At 38.9% G+C, this 16,439-nt stretch overlaps 1 protein-coding gene across 1 annotated transcript in view; it reads left to right on the top strand.

Moving 5' to 3' along the window:
- The window catches only part of LOC104621895 (unconventional myosin-XVI-like), a gene marked incomplete at its 3' end in the record, with an annotated part of 35,204 nt that extends 19,231 nt beyond the window's left edge, over positions 1–15,973 (top strand). Inside the window, exons 3-4 of the mRNA XM_010288519.1 lie at positions 11,854–11,924; positions 15,830–15,973. Of these exons, the coding sequence (XP_010286821.1) occupies positions 11,854–11,924; positions 15,830–15,973 (215 nt within the window). The remainder of the gene's footprint in view (positions 1–11,853; positions 11,925–15,829) is intronic.
- Between the last annotated feature and the right edge of the window lie 466 nt (positions 15,974–16,439).

The raw sequence follows: 16,439 nt of genomic DNA, 5'->3' as shown, positions 1-16,439 counted from the left end.
TAAAAAGTTTACTATGTTATTCTCAATTGGTTTTGGAAAATCATAAAGGACTGTGACTGCTGATATTGTTGAAAAAGAAAAATGATGAGTGTGACATGTATATGCCAAAATGCAACTTCTCTCCATTTAAAAACTCTATAAATGGGAAGAGGGGAATGACTACGTGTGTGCACAATGCTCTCCACGGTTCTTCACATCTCTTGACCATCTCTGGGATGTCTGAAAAAGCATGCTGATATCAATAGACTGAAGTGTGCTGATAGTTTGACATTTACCATACAGCAAAATGTACCTTAACCAGAAAATGTTTCACAGCACACAAATTTTAATGTGCTAAAAATTACATATATGTAGATAAAAAGGATTTTAGTTAGAAAAACTTGATTACATCAGTATTCACAGTGCCAGGGTGGACGAGCAGAAGCCTGATTCTACTCCCATGAAATCTATGGAAGTGTGGGCAGGACTGGAAAACCTTATGGAAGTGACAGTTTGTTTGAATTTAATTAAATGCAGGTAAAAGCTGTAAGGGCAACATGAGGGCCCGCTGTCCCCTGAAGGTTGGGCCACTGGGAGCATGGGGGCCTCCTCAGGGCACCCAGGCAGGGCCTGGCAGCCAGGGCCTGTCCCACCACCCCAGCCAGTACCCAGGCAGCCGGGGGCACCGGGCCAGCCCCAGGCATCAAGGCATCTCTCTGGGGATGAGGCAAGGTCAGGCCAGGACATCAACCTGTGGGTAGGGTCAGGATCAGGACCGGTGAGGGGAACTAGGGCCGGACACAAGCTGGGGGTGGCCAGGCGGGCTGTGGGGATGGGGACAGGCTGAGGCCAGGCCATGACATGGGTCCTCAGGTGGGCCCAGCCTGGTGGGGCTTGGGGCCTGTGCCTGGGCAGGGCAGAGCTGTGGGCAGCTGGGCTGTGGTGTCACTGGGGCAGGAGCTGATGGCCCTGGGGGGCTGACATAGTGTCCTGGGCCATGGGCAGGGTAGGGGAGACCTACCTGCAGGGTGGGCAGGGCAGGGAGGTCCTCAGTGCTCTCAGGGCCCTGACAACTGCATGGCCTCCAACATCTAGTGTTGTCACCCAAACTGGATATAAGATCTTTAAGTGAAAAGCTAGCAGTAAAGAGCATCGTACTGGTTTTGGGGTGCAGGAACTGACTTGCAGGCTTGCTCTCCTAGAATGTCTTAGTGAACTGGTGTGCTATCGCTCAACCATCTGAAAGAGAGTATGAAGTCTGGAGAGGGAAAAAAACAAGGAAAACTAGCAGGCTGATTGATGCGATTTGTGAGTAGAAATCTGAGAGCTACCCTATACGGTAAGGGCAAGTATTATCAATGAATGACAGCACATTGTGACGTGGTCACCTTCCTCCAGCACCTACTTAATGATCAAATTAGAACACAGATTATTTTAAGGGGAATCACATTGTAGCCATATTAATCTACAGAGTGTCTGCAACACATAAATACCAAATTTGGGAAGGAAGTGGCTTGGATTTAGTAGATATAGCACGGCAGGTATAAATAAAATCAAAGAAATATGTAGGTTGCATTTAGCTGATGAATAAAAAATCTTTTGGATAATGATATCTGCCAAATGAAGCATGCAATAATCTTTATTTGGAACACTTATAATGATGTTTTTTTAAATCCACCAGTTCTGTATTCTTTGTTTCTGTAGTTATAGTTGTCTGCTTATTAAAAGTTTGGGTATATTATCTTGATTACACCCTATAGTGGCCCTGTATGTGTTATGATTTGCCTAAAAAAGAATTCTATCACTCCAGTCACACTGTTTTAATTGAAATCATACTGCTCACTGTCATGAGGGTGTAGTTACATGAGTAGGGAGGTACTTCTGTGAGTTCAGTGCATTTCTCACTAGAGAATCAAGTTATATCAATAAGATGTTTGATTACGCTGGTATACCTCTATGCTCATTGGATATTATGCCAATGTTATAATTTCTAATTCAGAAATTTTTGTTCATATTTTTATAATCCTGTTCCTACCACTACTCTTGCTGCATGCTCTTCGTATCAGGTTTAGCAATTGTGTGACTGCAGAGGAAGTCAGTTCAAACAAATTGATCCAAGAGAGAATGAACCACTCCTCAAAATCAACAGATACATTCTGTGTCATCTCTCCCAACCCATTCACCTGCCTGTTGCACAGCTGATGGTGTTGATGCAAAGAAAGGAAGAGGAATACTAGGAATCTTGGAGCCACTGACAGTAGCCTAAGGATACATACAATACTAAACGACACTTGCAATATATGTTTCTAACACAGTTTAAAACTGAAATTAGTGTTGCCATTGGTTGCTTTCCTTTTAGTCCTGCTCTGTTTCTCCTTTTGTCCTCCTTCTTTATGCTCATCTTGAAGTGAGCCAGGGAGCTAAACCAGCTTTCATGAGGTTAGCCTTCAGCTGGTTTAGCTCCCTGTACCAGCTCATGGCAACGTACACTGCCACAGACTACACCCTGTGAAAGGGGGTGCCTGAGCCACATATATCAAATGGTTAGATATTCCTGGAACCAGATACTTCCTTCATAGCTCTGGTCACTCATATGCCACATGCACTATTATTTTGCATTAATGCATGGATAGCTAATGTCCTTAGTTTGTTCCATACTGCCTGGTTTAAGTTTGCTTCCTTGTGCACACCCTGGGGATTCCACTATACACGCAGAATCTAACAGCCAGTGGTCTACAGCTGGTAATTAGTACCATTTAGCAGCTGCTAAGCAGGATAATAGCCTGTTATCCTTGAAGATCTCTAATACAAATCATAATGACTTGCTTAGGAGGCTTCTAAACCAGCTGGCATAAACTTGCTTTGCATGATGTGACAGTTAAAAGAGGGACCGAGTCCTGCTTCATCTGGCATGTAAGTCAGCAGTAATTTGATTTATGCCCATTAAGTAACATTGACATAGAATCAACATAAATGGTGGATGAAACAGAGGGGGTGTACAGCCTATTCAGCAGAAAATTTGTGTTGTATGCAAATTTTTTAACTTTTACTGTTACACTAGGGAAAAGCATGGGATGGCAATGGTTTTCAAATTAAGCTACTGACCACAGAATAAGTTATTTTTCTGATCTGTGTTTTAGTATTTATCATTTAATGACTATAGGATTGGAAAGTTGTGAAGTCTGAAATAAATTTAACATATTTAATAAAATATTGTGAAGATCTGAAACTTTTATTCAATTCTACAACCATTTGAATGTACATTCGGGTGTGTCTGTAGCAGGTAAGTTAGCCTAAAATTACACCAGTAATTTTAAGAGCTTTCAAATTGACACATATTTCTAAGGTGAACCCAATAGGGTGTGAGCTTTTGTAATAACCTACTGTAGCCTGCTGCTGATGTTCTTGCTGGTTTTAGTCACCTTTGTCAGGACCTCCAGGAGAACCCACACATGGGAAATGGATAAAATATGTATACAGAATGCAATAGGTGACCTAAATGCTAAGATATTAGGTTCCGTTTTTCTTTTTTTTTTTTTTTTTGTCTTTTTAACCCTGAAATAAATAAATAAATTACATAAGTTAGTTGGAAGTGAAAGCTTTGAGAAAAGCCATATTTGAGTTTACTGTACTTTCCCCTAAGGTTAATTTTAGAGCATTCATCTGATGGTAAACTTTTTAAAAAGCTTTGTTTTTATTGTAATGTTATCGCACTAATAGAAATTCAAAATTCGATCAGGGCTGTGTTATCAGCTATGATAATAGAAACAATTTTTTTAGCTAAGCATGTGTTATTTTGTGAGGTGGTGTTGAATCATTTTAGCAACAGCTCTGTAATATATACAGGTCTTAGTTACCGTGAGGTAAAATCACAGCTTTATAAACAAGTATGACAGATCTTATCACAGCAGTTTTCTCTTCATGACCTGGCCAAAGCTCTAGCTCTTGAAGCTAACTCAAAAAGGAGGCAAAACAAGGGATCACCATCATTGCCTAGTGACCCTGGGTGTGCCCCTTGGAGCAATATCTTTGGGCCATTGAACTGAATGGCTCCTTCCAATCTTCTCTAAATTACTGTGATTTACACCACCGTTTTCCCACATCACTCTAGATATTGTCAGTGCCTGTATTTGCAAGTAAATCATATAAATTAGGGTCCTCCTATTTGAAAGAGTAACTATAAAGCAGGAAGGAGTTGGATACTGTGAACTGAAAAAGAAAGAAAAGAAGACTTCAGGAATAAATATTCTACAAAAGAAGAAGAGAAGTCAGATGTCGTTATTAGGTAGTGACACACTTATTTTTAAATCGTCGTCCTCTTAAATCATTTTAGAGTCTGCACTGCTTTTCCATATGAGTATCTGTCTTTTCAGAGTCTTAAAACCAGAGGTGCTCTGCCTGTCATATCACAACTTAACTCAGGTGTGTCACATGTGACTGCTGCCCATTGTCACTTTTGTGTAAGAAGTTAATCTATATCACTGTGCTTGGGCACTGTAAGAGGCACATACTAGCATTTTTTAGGCCATTAGATCTGTGGCCTTAATATTTTGCAGTGGAGGCATAGACTGCATTAAATTTCAGGTGTATAAAAATGAAATGAAAGAGGGAGAATTTGCCCGAAGAAGAAGTTTTTAATTTAACAGTTATTAAATAATGGTACCCCCTGAGTCAGAAATTATTCTGGATACGTCTACAGTGATAGAAACACCTGACCCACTGAGGGAACTGTGACCCTCCTCACAGATCTCACTGGAGTTTGTCTTAGTGTCTGTGTGTCCCAGAGACATAACTGTTATTTTTGATGTTGTTTTCCAGTTCAAGGTAGCCCAGACAACAGGAGGGCTGTGCCCTCAACATCCAGAGCGACGGGTGCGTCGGCAGGAAGCTCTCAGAGCCGCTGAATGCCTGGGCATGGACATATCAGTTGAGGGTGCAAGGCCTGGTGGGAAAGGAGCAGAGGACCAGGCAGAAAGGAAGGGACCTATCTTGTTATGTGCCTACCTGTGCTGCTTGAAGTGCGCTCCCACAGTGGAGTGATCAAGTCCATCAACTGCTTCCAAGCCTGGGGTCTGACTGATTTCTCCACAAAGAGAGCACGGGATAGAAGTAGCGTGTGTTTTGACCTGGGCCTAACGTTAGAACTGGGAGAGATGTTGTCTGGGGCTGTAGGAATACTTCTGTCAGTCTGTTTCATTGGTGGTTTGGTTTGTTTCTTTTAAAGGTAATGCTGTGTTGAATGGAGCTCAGGAATCAGCCTGACAATTCACATCACACTTTTAAATGCAGCAGGGAATCAATGGCCTGGCTGCTTTGGGGTCATGATAATCTGATTCCTGAAAGAATTATAAACTATGGGAGCTCTGCCAGGGAGGATGGAAGCACCAGCCCCATCCTCATCAGTGCTCTCTTCAAACAGTGGACAGTATAGCTTGGATATGCAAAGCTAGTGTTCTCAAATTCAGCCAGTATGGGAAAAGTAATTTTCTTCATTTCTGCGTTCTGTGAATGGCATAACACTTAGCTGTCCAAATATTCTGGCTATTTCCTTTATGGTTTGTTGTCTTAAATCTTTATGCAGCAAAGGTGGGAATTTATTTCCAAGAGTTCTTCAGAAAATGAGAACATGAGATTTGAACACATTTGACAGATGTTGCCAGTGATCACTGCAAATATTTCAAGGATGGCAAAAACCGTTGGATTACAAATCAATTGTTTGAAAAGCCCATTCAGGGCATGACTGCTCTGAATAAGCACTGCCAACTGATGGGTACAGCTTGTTTTGAAAGAAAGCATCAGCTATTGAACTAGTAATGATGTGGTGACAGTATCGCTGCTGTAAATGTGTTCGTTAGGTAAACAAGACAACTTAAAAGAATGATTAAATTACCAACAGTGGTACTTGGATTTTGAAATTTAAACTAATTATAACAAAGGTGTGAGGTAAATATTTTTCTAAGACTGCATTAACTAAACATTTCTGACATCTTGCTTGATTTTATTTACTGTTTTGATTAAGAATAACTTACCAGAGACTGACATACACCTGTTCTCATATGCAGCTGAGTTGCATAGCAGGTTCCTCATAAGTACCTTTGGGACAAGCTGAAAGGACAGAGTGACTACTGAGGAATAAGAAAGGAGTACTAAAGAGGCATGAAGGCGGTAAGAATTCTAAGTGGCGCATCTATACAGAGTTTAAGATGCCAGCGTTGGACCAAAGGTCTGACTACGGAGGGAGTAAAGGGCAAAATATGACACTTCCTGAACTGGTGGAAATGGAAGGGGTGGAGGTATGCTATTTCTCTTCCTTCAGCATCACTTCTGTTGCCGAGTGGTTCAATTCTGTGGTCAGTTTATGCCCAAACTGCTTTCAGCTGTTCCTGAAAGTGCTGGCTAGCCCATTTTCCCTATTCACACCCATAACCCAGTGCCACATTCCCAGATGGTTATCTAGCTGAAAACTAATCATTGCCTTGTGCCAGCGAGAGGCAAGTGGCAGAAGCATGCAGCCTGAGGCAGGAGGAGAATGGGATAATCCATTCCAGCAACAGCACGGTCTTTGCTACGCTTCTGCAGTAAGCCATGTTTCTGCACATAATGAACAAGTAAAGCCTTCCAGCTAGAGTTATTCCTGCTAAACTAAAGAGAACAAAAATAGATGTTAACAGGAACAAAGTTCACACTAGCTAGCTGCTACTCCCCAGAGGGACGATTAATAGAGACGTATACTGTTACTCTATATCCAGCACAGCAGATGGCCAATGGTTAAGTTTTACATATGTTAGGCATTTTTTTGTCTTCAATGTTACAACTAAAACTGGGTTTGCTGTGAATACAACATTGCCCAGCTCCTAAGTTTGCATTACCATCAGTAGCTGATGACTGGTGAGTTATTGATAGCCCTGGACACTCTGAATTCATCTTCCAGGCTCTGCTGTCACTTCAGATCTGTACTCCTTTTGTCTACAGCATATAAGGTTGTACATAGTTCTACATCTCAAAGTAGCTAGATGCTACTCAGTGCAACACAGCATAAGTGCTAGTTATTGCTGTATATATATAAATTCTTAACACATTACACAGCACAGTTACACAAAGCTAAATGAAACTAAAACATGTTAGGTAATTGTCACTTTGTCATTAGCCAGTTGCTATAACAGCTAAAAAAGTTAAAACAAAGCTCCAAGCAAGCCAAGACAAGCTCAGACAAAGTAAGCCTTACAGCCCTAGTCCCATAAGCAAAATCAGTACAAGACCTGCAGCTGGTAACAGGCACAACAATACTGTCTTTACTGGTTTATAAGGATACATAACAAATTGTAATCTAGTCAATACAGTCAATGGAATGTGGAAAGCTATTCAGCTCACCTGAATCTTTCAGTTAAAATTGTAACATCAAGTATATGTAAAAAGCTACCTTCATTATTATCTTTCTTTACTGCTGAGACTTTGTGACTTCAATGCTTTCTAAAATACCTTTATTAGATATGAAATTAGGTGTGAAATTCTGCCCTAACTGGTTGATAATTTTGTGTGCAAATCTAAAAGACATCAGAGAATGGATGGACGTGTTGATACCCACAAAGGCAGTGCTTAAGAGTTTAACGAAAATTTTATTCTCATTTTTTTCCAAGTAAAGGTCAGCTTCCTGCCTAAAAGCCTGTTTTCAGTTTCCTCATCTTTTCTGTAGACTTCTCTTCCATGAAAGATTACAAATAAAACAAGTTGTAAAAGAAAGTCTTGTGAAAACTTCCTTTAAAATTGCATTAATAAAGAGATATATAACATTTCTGGGATATGTTTATCTATGACCTTCTGTCCTCATTAGGGTAATTCATCCTTAAGTACTATCAGTAACTAGAGCAATTCTATCAAAAAGAAAAATTGAACATAAGGTGAAGATTTTCCTACTAACTAGGAAAGTCTTAAGTGAATGACTTAAGTGAATTGCGTAGTAGGGAGGGCAGATTTTGCTTCTGTGATCTTTTCTTTATTTTCTTTTTTATTGTGTTTTGCATGGGTGATGAATTTAAGGAAATATGAATGTTTTTTACTTGTCTTTATATGCAGAGGAATGCAGCATATAATCCTGATTCCGAACAAAGACTTTTGCCCAGTTGAATATCTTGGCCTGGTAGTCTTTGTGATGTGAAACTCCTGAAGCACTGATTAAGCTACATGTAATAATGAGGAAAAATAAACTAGACAAAGAAAAGAACTACTCAGCTTTTATCCACTTACCCTTATTTTTTGTATGTGATTTGATCATTTGTTTACAGTCATAATTATTTAATATTCTATTTTAAGATCACAGTTTATGTATTAATTCTTTATGCTGTAATCTTGGTCTGCTTTTCTGCCAGGGGAAGAAAGCAAGGCAAAATTATTCATTCTTGTGAATTTCAGTCTCAGATCTAGAAATGGTTTGCCATTTTTTAGTTTCAACAAGATGTTGCTAAATGGATCTGGAAAGGCATTACTTCATTTTGCATATGAGAAGATTGCAATTGCAAATATGCAATTGCATATTGCAATCTCATATTCTATGAGAACCACGTCTTTGGGGGTTTGACGGAAGGAAGAGATTCAATAACTTGTCAGTATTTTCTATACCCAGGTAGCCACAGGCTCTTTCTGTCACTTGGTTACTATTTTAGGCTCTAGATGAAATTCTTGTGGAATATTTTTAAAAATGCTGTTTCCCAACCCTCTGACCTTCCCGTGTGTCCTGCTCCTGCCAAAAGAGAGAGGTCTTCATCCTTTGTCCTTGATTAGAAGGACGTACCGAAAAAACAGTTTTGGCGATCCCAAGACTCTTAATGATTGAGTTCATCTCAATGACCCAACAGGAAACTCTGCATTTTGTTTTTGCTGGGATTATTTTGTGCCGTTAGAGTCAGTTCCTGGATGCAGAAGTAGCCAGAGGTAAAGGATGTGTAAGTCCTATTGCAAATGGGGGAAGGGAACAAACCCTTCTGGGGGACTCCTTAATCAGCTTATCCCACTTTGTAGAAACACAGACTGAGGATGTTATTTCATTATCAGCCTTAGTCAATGTAAGACTTCTGCCACCAAAACACGGTGAGCTTGCTGTGCCTCCACATGATGTGTGCATTTGTATCCTCTGTGCTGGTGTTTATGGGGCTATGCAATCAGCCACATTGATGGGACTGAAAACTAATCCTGCCAGGAGACAGAAAAGGGGTGGTGGTGGGGAAGACAACTTACGGGACCAGCTGAATGTGCAGCTGCATAGAGGTGGGGAGAGCTGGCACAAGGGAAGAGTGGGCCATGCAGTGGATGAGGTGCCTTCCCCCTTTCGACATCAGTGCAGTCTGTGAGAATACACCATAAAGACAGCATTTTTGAAGAATTGTGTACTCTCACCAATGTCATCAGTTAAAGCTTCCTTGAGAACAGAATTATGACAGTTTAATAATTTCTGTGAATCATACTTTTAAGGACTATCTGCCTTAATTCCCATACTTGCAAATGAGATTATCATTGCAGGTGGAACCAAACCACAGTTCACATTTTTAGCCTACACACAGAGTCCATAAGAAAGAACGCTGCATAAAAACACCATATTGAGAGGCTGAAATGAGTGGAATTTTTTTTTTTTTCACCTGAAAAGCAGGGATGGAGGAAGGGGAACAACTTGGAGTGTTAATTTATTCAGGTGAAATCCTGATGGGATTGGCAGAATGAAATTTCTTTTGGAGCCTTCAGAAATTTTCTGTGATACGGAATTCATATTTTCCGGCTTGCTAAAGAAATGGCAATACTAACTCTTGAGGAGAGTATAGTTGCACACCTATTTAAGGAGGAAGGATTTACAATAAGGTCTTTACTCATTAAAACCTGAGGTACAGAAAACCTCTCCATAAGTGGTCAGCAATTTAGGTATTAAAAGAAGGAGGAACTTATTTCTGAACCTTTATTTTTAATGGTGTCTGTCTGGATGAGGACACTTGTGTTCTTTAGTATTGGATTTGTGGATCTCAGAACAGAAAGAAATTTTTGTTGTTCATCCATTTTCCCAAGGTTATGAAAATTTGTAAATATTTCTCCACCCTCCCACTCTGCTTCAGTGTTTTTCATCTTGCTTGGCAGTTGTTGCACAGTTCATTTATTCCATGTTACTTACTGTTCCACTTCTACTTTTGGCAGACACACTGGGGGCAACAGTGACTTCTAATAGTAGTTAACTTTCAAAGTGGCATTTGCCAGAACATAAAACACCTTTTACAGTTACGTAAATTAAATGAAGCAAATCTTTGGTGAGGAGAAATAGGTAGCATGGAACTATTCATGAAGTATGAATATATACAATGGTTTGGACTGATGTTTGATTCTCAAAGTTTAAAAAAGAACAAAAGATTAAATGGGTTTGTATAACTATTATAAATATTTGTCTAATATACCAGTGCGTTTACTGTGTGTGAAGTGTTTAGTGATGATGATGCCAAGTCTTTCACTTTAATTTTACAGGCTTGCAGGCATTTAGCCAAATTTTCTTTCTTAGACTGAATTTTTCTAGGGCACCTGGTCAAAACCATTCAACACATTCAGAAAACATTGCTTGTGTAAATTGACAATATTAGAAAAGAAAACTGACCCCTTTCAAATAGGCCAACTGAACGTTTGAATGTTGTTAAGAAGTTTAAATGTACAGTAAAAATGGAGTTGCAAGATGTTCCAGAGAGAAAGAAAACACATACAAAAAATGCATGGGTATGGAGGAGATGGTGTACATGAGTCTCTGAACAGATTCACAGAAGTTGGAAGAGCCTTAAGACAAATTTATGTCCCTCTTATAGGAACAGGTACTGCAGTGGAGCAAATTTCTGGGATACTGAGAGCTTAAAATTTCTTTCCAGACCGTTGCACAGCTCTGTCCAGGAATCTTAACTAGGAATTGAAATCTGGATTTCCAGATGATGGAGGCACAATCAGCTGTGTTCCTACACAGGAAACATTATTGGCAGTTTTTCTCCTGGAGGGAGGCCTTTTAAAAGGGTTCTTCATACCAGTTTTAGCAAAGACAGGGATTCAATGCTGGTGTGGATTCCCCTGACAATGCCTGGCATCATTACTGTGCAATTCTGTTCCAGGAATGAACACTGGTAGCATGAGTTAGTCAGTGCTTTAATTCTGAGTGAAAAGGTTATAAAGGCAATAAAGACCGTGGGGAAAAAGCGCTGAATTTTCACACCTGAATGAGCACCAATATGAAGGGTTGTGATTTTGCTTGCATTTATAAGCCTGTTTTCATTTCAAAGGGGTTTGATACATGTAATGGGGAGTGGAGTTTGACTCCAAATATAATTTTAAGAATTATGCTGCGTCAGTGATCTGACAATCCACTGGAAAGGTTAAATTGAGTGTAGACCGTTTAGCTTTGGTATGATGATTAATTTCAAGTGGTATAAGTTATGAACACTAGTTTCAATTATTTATTGAAAAAGCCAACAAATCTCATGGGAACTATACAAAGTAAAATAAAACCAGTTGACTGTGATTTTGCTCCCAAATGAACTAATCAGGTGATTGCGACCTTGAGACGGGGTCTCTCCTTCACCTCTCCCCTCCCCTCTCCTATGTACAGAACTGACAGGCTCATCTGTCTGCTTGAGAAGTCCTTGATACTGTTCATATTTAACATCATTATCAAAGGTCCTTTGCTTCCAGGCTTAGCCATTGAAATAGATGAGATGAGAAATGCTGACATGATAGTTTTGCAAACGTTATCTGAGAGGTTTGCATATATTATTAAATCTCTTAATGAAGATGATGAAGAATCAGCCTATTAACAGCTCAGAATTAGGTATATTGCTGCATTAATTCCTGTTCCTCTCTTTGATATTTCAGTGCTACGGCTATTGAAGGATGGTGCCGACCCTCATATGCTTGTTTCCTCAGGAGGCTCCTTGCTCCATCTGGTAAGAGTGATTGAAGATTAGTCTTAGTGAATGTGGATAAATATGGTAAGATACTGAGTAGCAGATTGGGCATATTAACAAAAAGAAAGGTTTAGCAATAATTTTTTGTCTACACTGCCCTCCACTGTGGTTATGATTGCATCCAGCTATGCATGTGGAAGAAATGGTCATTTTCAAATTGCTTATGAAAGGGTGGATCATGTCATAGGAATGGTAACAGTGCAGTAAGAAAGAACAAAGGAAATATTGCTTGATTCTGAAGATAGAAATATATGGTTCAGAGATTCATAGGTCCTATATGAAAAACATCATGATGTAACATTTTTCCTTTTGCTTTTGTGTGTATTTTCTTGTACCAATTTTCTATATCTGTATAATCAACACACTATCTGTGTTTAGGTTATCATTATTTGCATAGCAATTTAGATTAAGTAACTGGAAGATAAAACAGTTTGTATACAATGACCAAAAGAGAAGCAAGATGTAAGGGCATGTGGAGGAGGACTGACAGGCAGACAGAAAGAAAATACTGCAGAGGTAAAATTTTGTCTTTGCTGAAGCCAATGGCAAACTCATAATAAATTCCTAAGTCTTATGATCCTTCACTTTGGTTTGTGATGCTTCAATTGCAGACATGCTTTCTATTCAATGTGAAACTATGTTAAGATATTTACATCCAACTTTGTTGCACAATGCTGATAAAATAAATGTGACTTCACCACCACAAAGACATAACATCTAGTGGAAACTCTGCTGGCAGACTGTTTCATTTTAGGACAGTCACATTAAGATTCTCATAGTTTGTACACAAAATAGAGAGATTTCTTGACCAAAAAAAAAAGGATCCTGCAATATTACTGAATTCCAGCACACCTGCCACCATGCTCTTGCAAGTTGTAGTGTTTCCCTCGTGTAATTAATCTGTTTTTCATCTTCCATGGCCACACCACTTACCAAGGACTTTGGGAAATAGAAGTGTAGGTAAGGGTGCAATAATGAGTTGGAACAGAGAAAATGCAAATCCTCTTTTCTCTCCTCCAACTATTTCCCTGCTGCAAATGTGCTCAACCACCCTTTAAAAATGCAGCCCATAAAAGATATCTTTGGGACTCCCAAAACTGAGGCATCCCAAACCTTACCCTGTGCTGAAAGCCCTAGGAGACAATCTATATCTTCAGTGTGCCTGATGTGACATCTCTCTCACTGGCATTTTAGAATAAAAGAAAGAAAGATCCATCTTTAAGGATTTTATGTTGCTTTGTCTAGTTCAGCTGATGCACACTTTTTAACTGCAGATAAAATCTGGAGTTGAACTGTGTCATTTTTATGTTTCTTGATCTTCTGCATTACGTCCCCATTCACTGTCACATTCATTGTCTCTCCACTGGTGCCCGCTACTTCACAGGCACAGATACGCTTCAAAAGGAGGGAAAGCTTCCTGCAGTAAGAAATTTGAAGTAGAGAACTGTGTGTAACCTACTGCCTCAGTTTAGTTAGTTACTTATAAGTACTCATAATTAATTTACAGGAAAATGCTGATACTATTGGAGATAGAGAAAAACGTGATTTCAGAGGATTTGACCCTGATTTGGGAGCAGTACAGATAGGAGAGGAAAGTCATGATACAGGGAAATAGATAAGCCAAGTTTATTTCCTGCAAGAGCTCAAAATAGCAATTTAGCATGCATCTTTATTGTATTTTGAAAACCACTCAAATCCATTCTAAGTACTAGTTTTACCACTATAATTCTATGTAATCTGCTTTCTCCAAAGGTGAGCCTGATCGGTGTTTATTCTTTCCAGTTGTAGGGTAAATGTTTTTATTTCAGGATGAATGGAAGATATATTTATCTTCACATTTTACTTAAAATCTGATTCATGATATAATTCCTTTTCCTTTTTCCATTTCTGTTAACTTCCAAAATGTGATATATTTCTAAAAAATCAAATGTGACACTTCATACAGATTCTGTTGCTACCTCTGTAGACATATCCCAATACGGTTGAATCTCAGGGAATCCATGGAGCTTCAGGGAGCTTCAAAGATATTCACTGAACTCTTATTAGACTCCATGAGAGCAGAAGTACCAAAAAAGAGAGTCCTTGCCTGAGTCACCCAGTCAGTGGGAAGGACATAGTGTCCTGTCAATTCATGCACACAATCACCAAAACAACCCTAGTAATAAAGTATATGAGTGCCAATATTCTCCCGGAACTTTGACTGAGATTGCCCAATTGCTTCACAAAATCCATTAAACAAGAATCCAGGAGCAGTGGCAATTAAATTCCTACTACAAATCCAGTCTGTTTTCAAACTGGTAACTAATGACAAAAGGCTCTATATCTATTATTAATACACAAAATGGCTCAGTGACATCTGTCACTTTTGTTTTGTATGGAAGGCCTCTAGAAAATTTTTTGCTTAACAATGCCTTGAAAATATGATTGGTATGAGATTATGTTGATCTGTATTATAAAATGTTTTATCTCTGATTTGTTAAAATCTGAGCATTGAACAGCTCAATGTAAGTTATACTATTGATATAATGAATGATACTGATGCAACAAAAAACTTCTGTCTGTTTCTAGAGCCATCAGATAAGTTACAAGCTAAAGAAAATACATCAGAACTTAATTTCTGTTCTATAATTTAATGCTCAGTATGTTTGGAAATCATTTAAAACAGTACTGCTTTTTTTAGTTTAATTTTCATCTTCTGAGTTATCTGTATTTATGATCGCTGTAATATATGCAGCTCCTACATTCAGTTGAATATCTCAGCTATGTCTTGGCTTCACAGTGAAATCCAGTTAGGCACTTTTCCTTCTTCCCTTTTTCCTCCAGTGTCCTGGCTTCCATCCAAATTAATGCAGATCAGCAAACCGGATGCCATGGTGTTGTTTCACATGCAATATAGACATAACAACATAATTATGTAACCCTCACTCGCAATTTATCTGCAGATTTCACTGTATTTGTACTCTCTGTGTACATGTGTGCTTTTTAGGACAGGGAAATGTTACACAGCTTTAACTATTGGAAGAGGCATAGATATTAAGGATTGTATTCAAAGCATCTAAGCATCTAATACAGAAAATTAGTCTCCAGTGGGGAAGGAGAGAGGATCCTTCTCTAAAGAGTTACTGAAATTGTGTGTTAGGCCAGAGTTAGGATCTTAACCTAGGTGCCCAGATTATCTTTTAAAGTATTATCCATAAGCACATCCATAAAAAGCCACAGATGTGACAGAATAGTAAGCTCTAAACAATGGCTAAGCCAGTTTCTTCTTCGCTGCCAAAATTAGCGACCTCCATCATCAAACAAAACAAAGCATATGAACACACACATGTGTGCAACCTCTTCCGCCCCTTGCCCTCAACATACCCTTAGTGTGCAGAGTATTTATCTGTCAGAGACACTTGAATACGAATCAGTATAGCTAGTGGATTGGAAATAGGAGGGGGTATGGAGAGGCATCTATTATTGCTATGAACTGCGTAAAAGGCAAAAGTTCATGTACATGTGGACATATGTATGTGTGGGTGTACATACACTTAGATGCCACTACTTGTGATGTGATCATCATGCACTGATGCCTGGGCACTGATTTGGAATGACAGTATTGAACAGAAAGAAAACCTCATCTTTAATGTAGATTTCAGCAGATTTCATGTAGTGCTTTTTTACAAGGAATAAGGGATTCCGTGAATCATGCACATGGATCTTGTAGTCTCCACAAAACTATTGTATAAGTTCATCAGCTGTTGTCCCCTACAAACACAGCATTTTAACTACAGTGCATCATCTGCTCAATTTAACTGTTAAATGGAGCAAAAATTGTATGTAATAAATTCAATTGTATACTGAGTAAAACACCATCCCTAATCTGCTCTTCTTTCTTCTAGTGTGCTCGCTATGATAATGCATTTGCTGCAGAAATTCTAATTGACAGAGGAGTGAATGTAAATCATCAAGATGAGGATTTTTGGACATCAATGCATGTAGCCTGTGCATGTGATAATCCTGATATTGTCCTGCTACTGTTACTAGTAAGTAAAGCAATCCAATGCATTGTGTGCTTGAAAAGGAAACAGAATGTAATACCATAAGATCTGAAACTGCTGTATGAATGCAATGTATTGCTACAAATCATATAAATGAAAGCATATATTATGTGTGTTTGTTTCTTGATGTTGTTTTGTGCTCGGGATTTTTAGAAGGCATATAGCGAAGCATTTTTAGGTCTTTAATGAGAATACAGTATAAACGTCAATGTCAAGTCTCTCCTATCTCTTCTCTGTGGTCAGGAGCTTATATCTCTGATAAGCACTCAGTCCCAAATGGGATATTCGGGTAATTTCTTTTCTCCTTGTCACTTTCTGTTAAGGATTGAGTTTGCAGGAAATCTTATCAAAAACTCCTTCTTAAAAGCAAGTATTCACTCAATTACACTCAGTATTCATAAATAAATGTTTGCATACGTGATCAAAATGGGGCCAATTTAATATTTATCTA

This window comes from Phaethon lepturus, unplaced genomic scaffold (genome assembly GCF_000687285.1).
Source record: "Phaethon lepturus isolate BGI_N335 unplaced genomic scaffold, ASM68728v1 scaffold3266, whole genome shotgun sequence".
Lineage (NCBI taxonomy): Eukaryota > Metazoa > Chordata > Aves > Phaethontiformes > Phaethontidae > Phaethon > Phaethon lepturus.
This window is presented reverse-complemented; position numbering and strand designations above follow the sequence as displayed.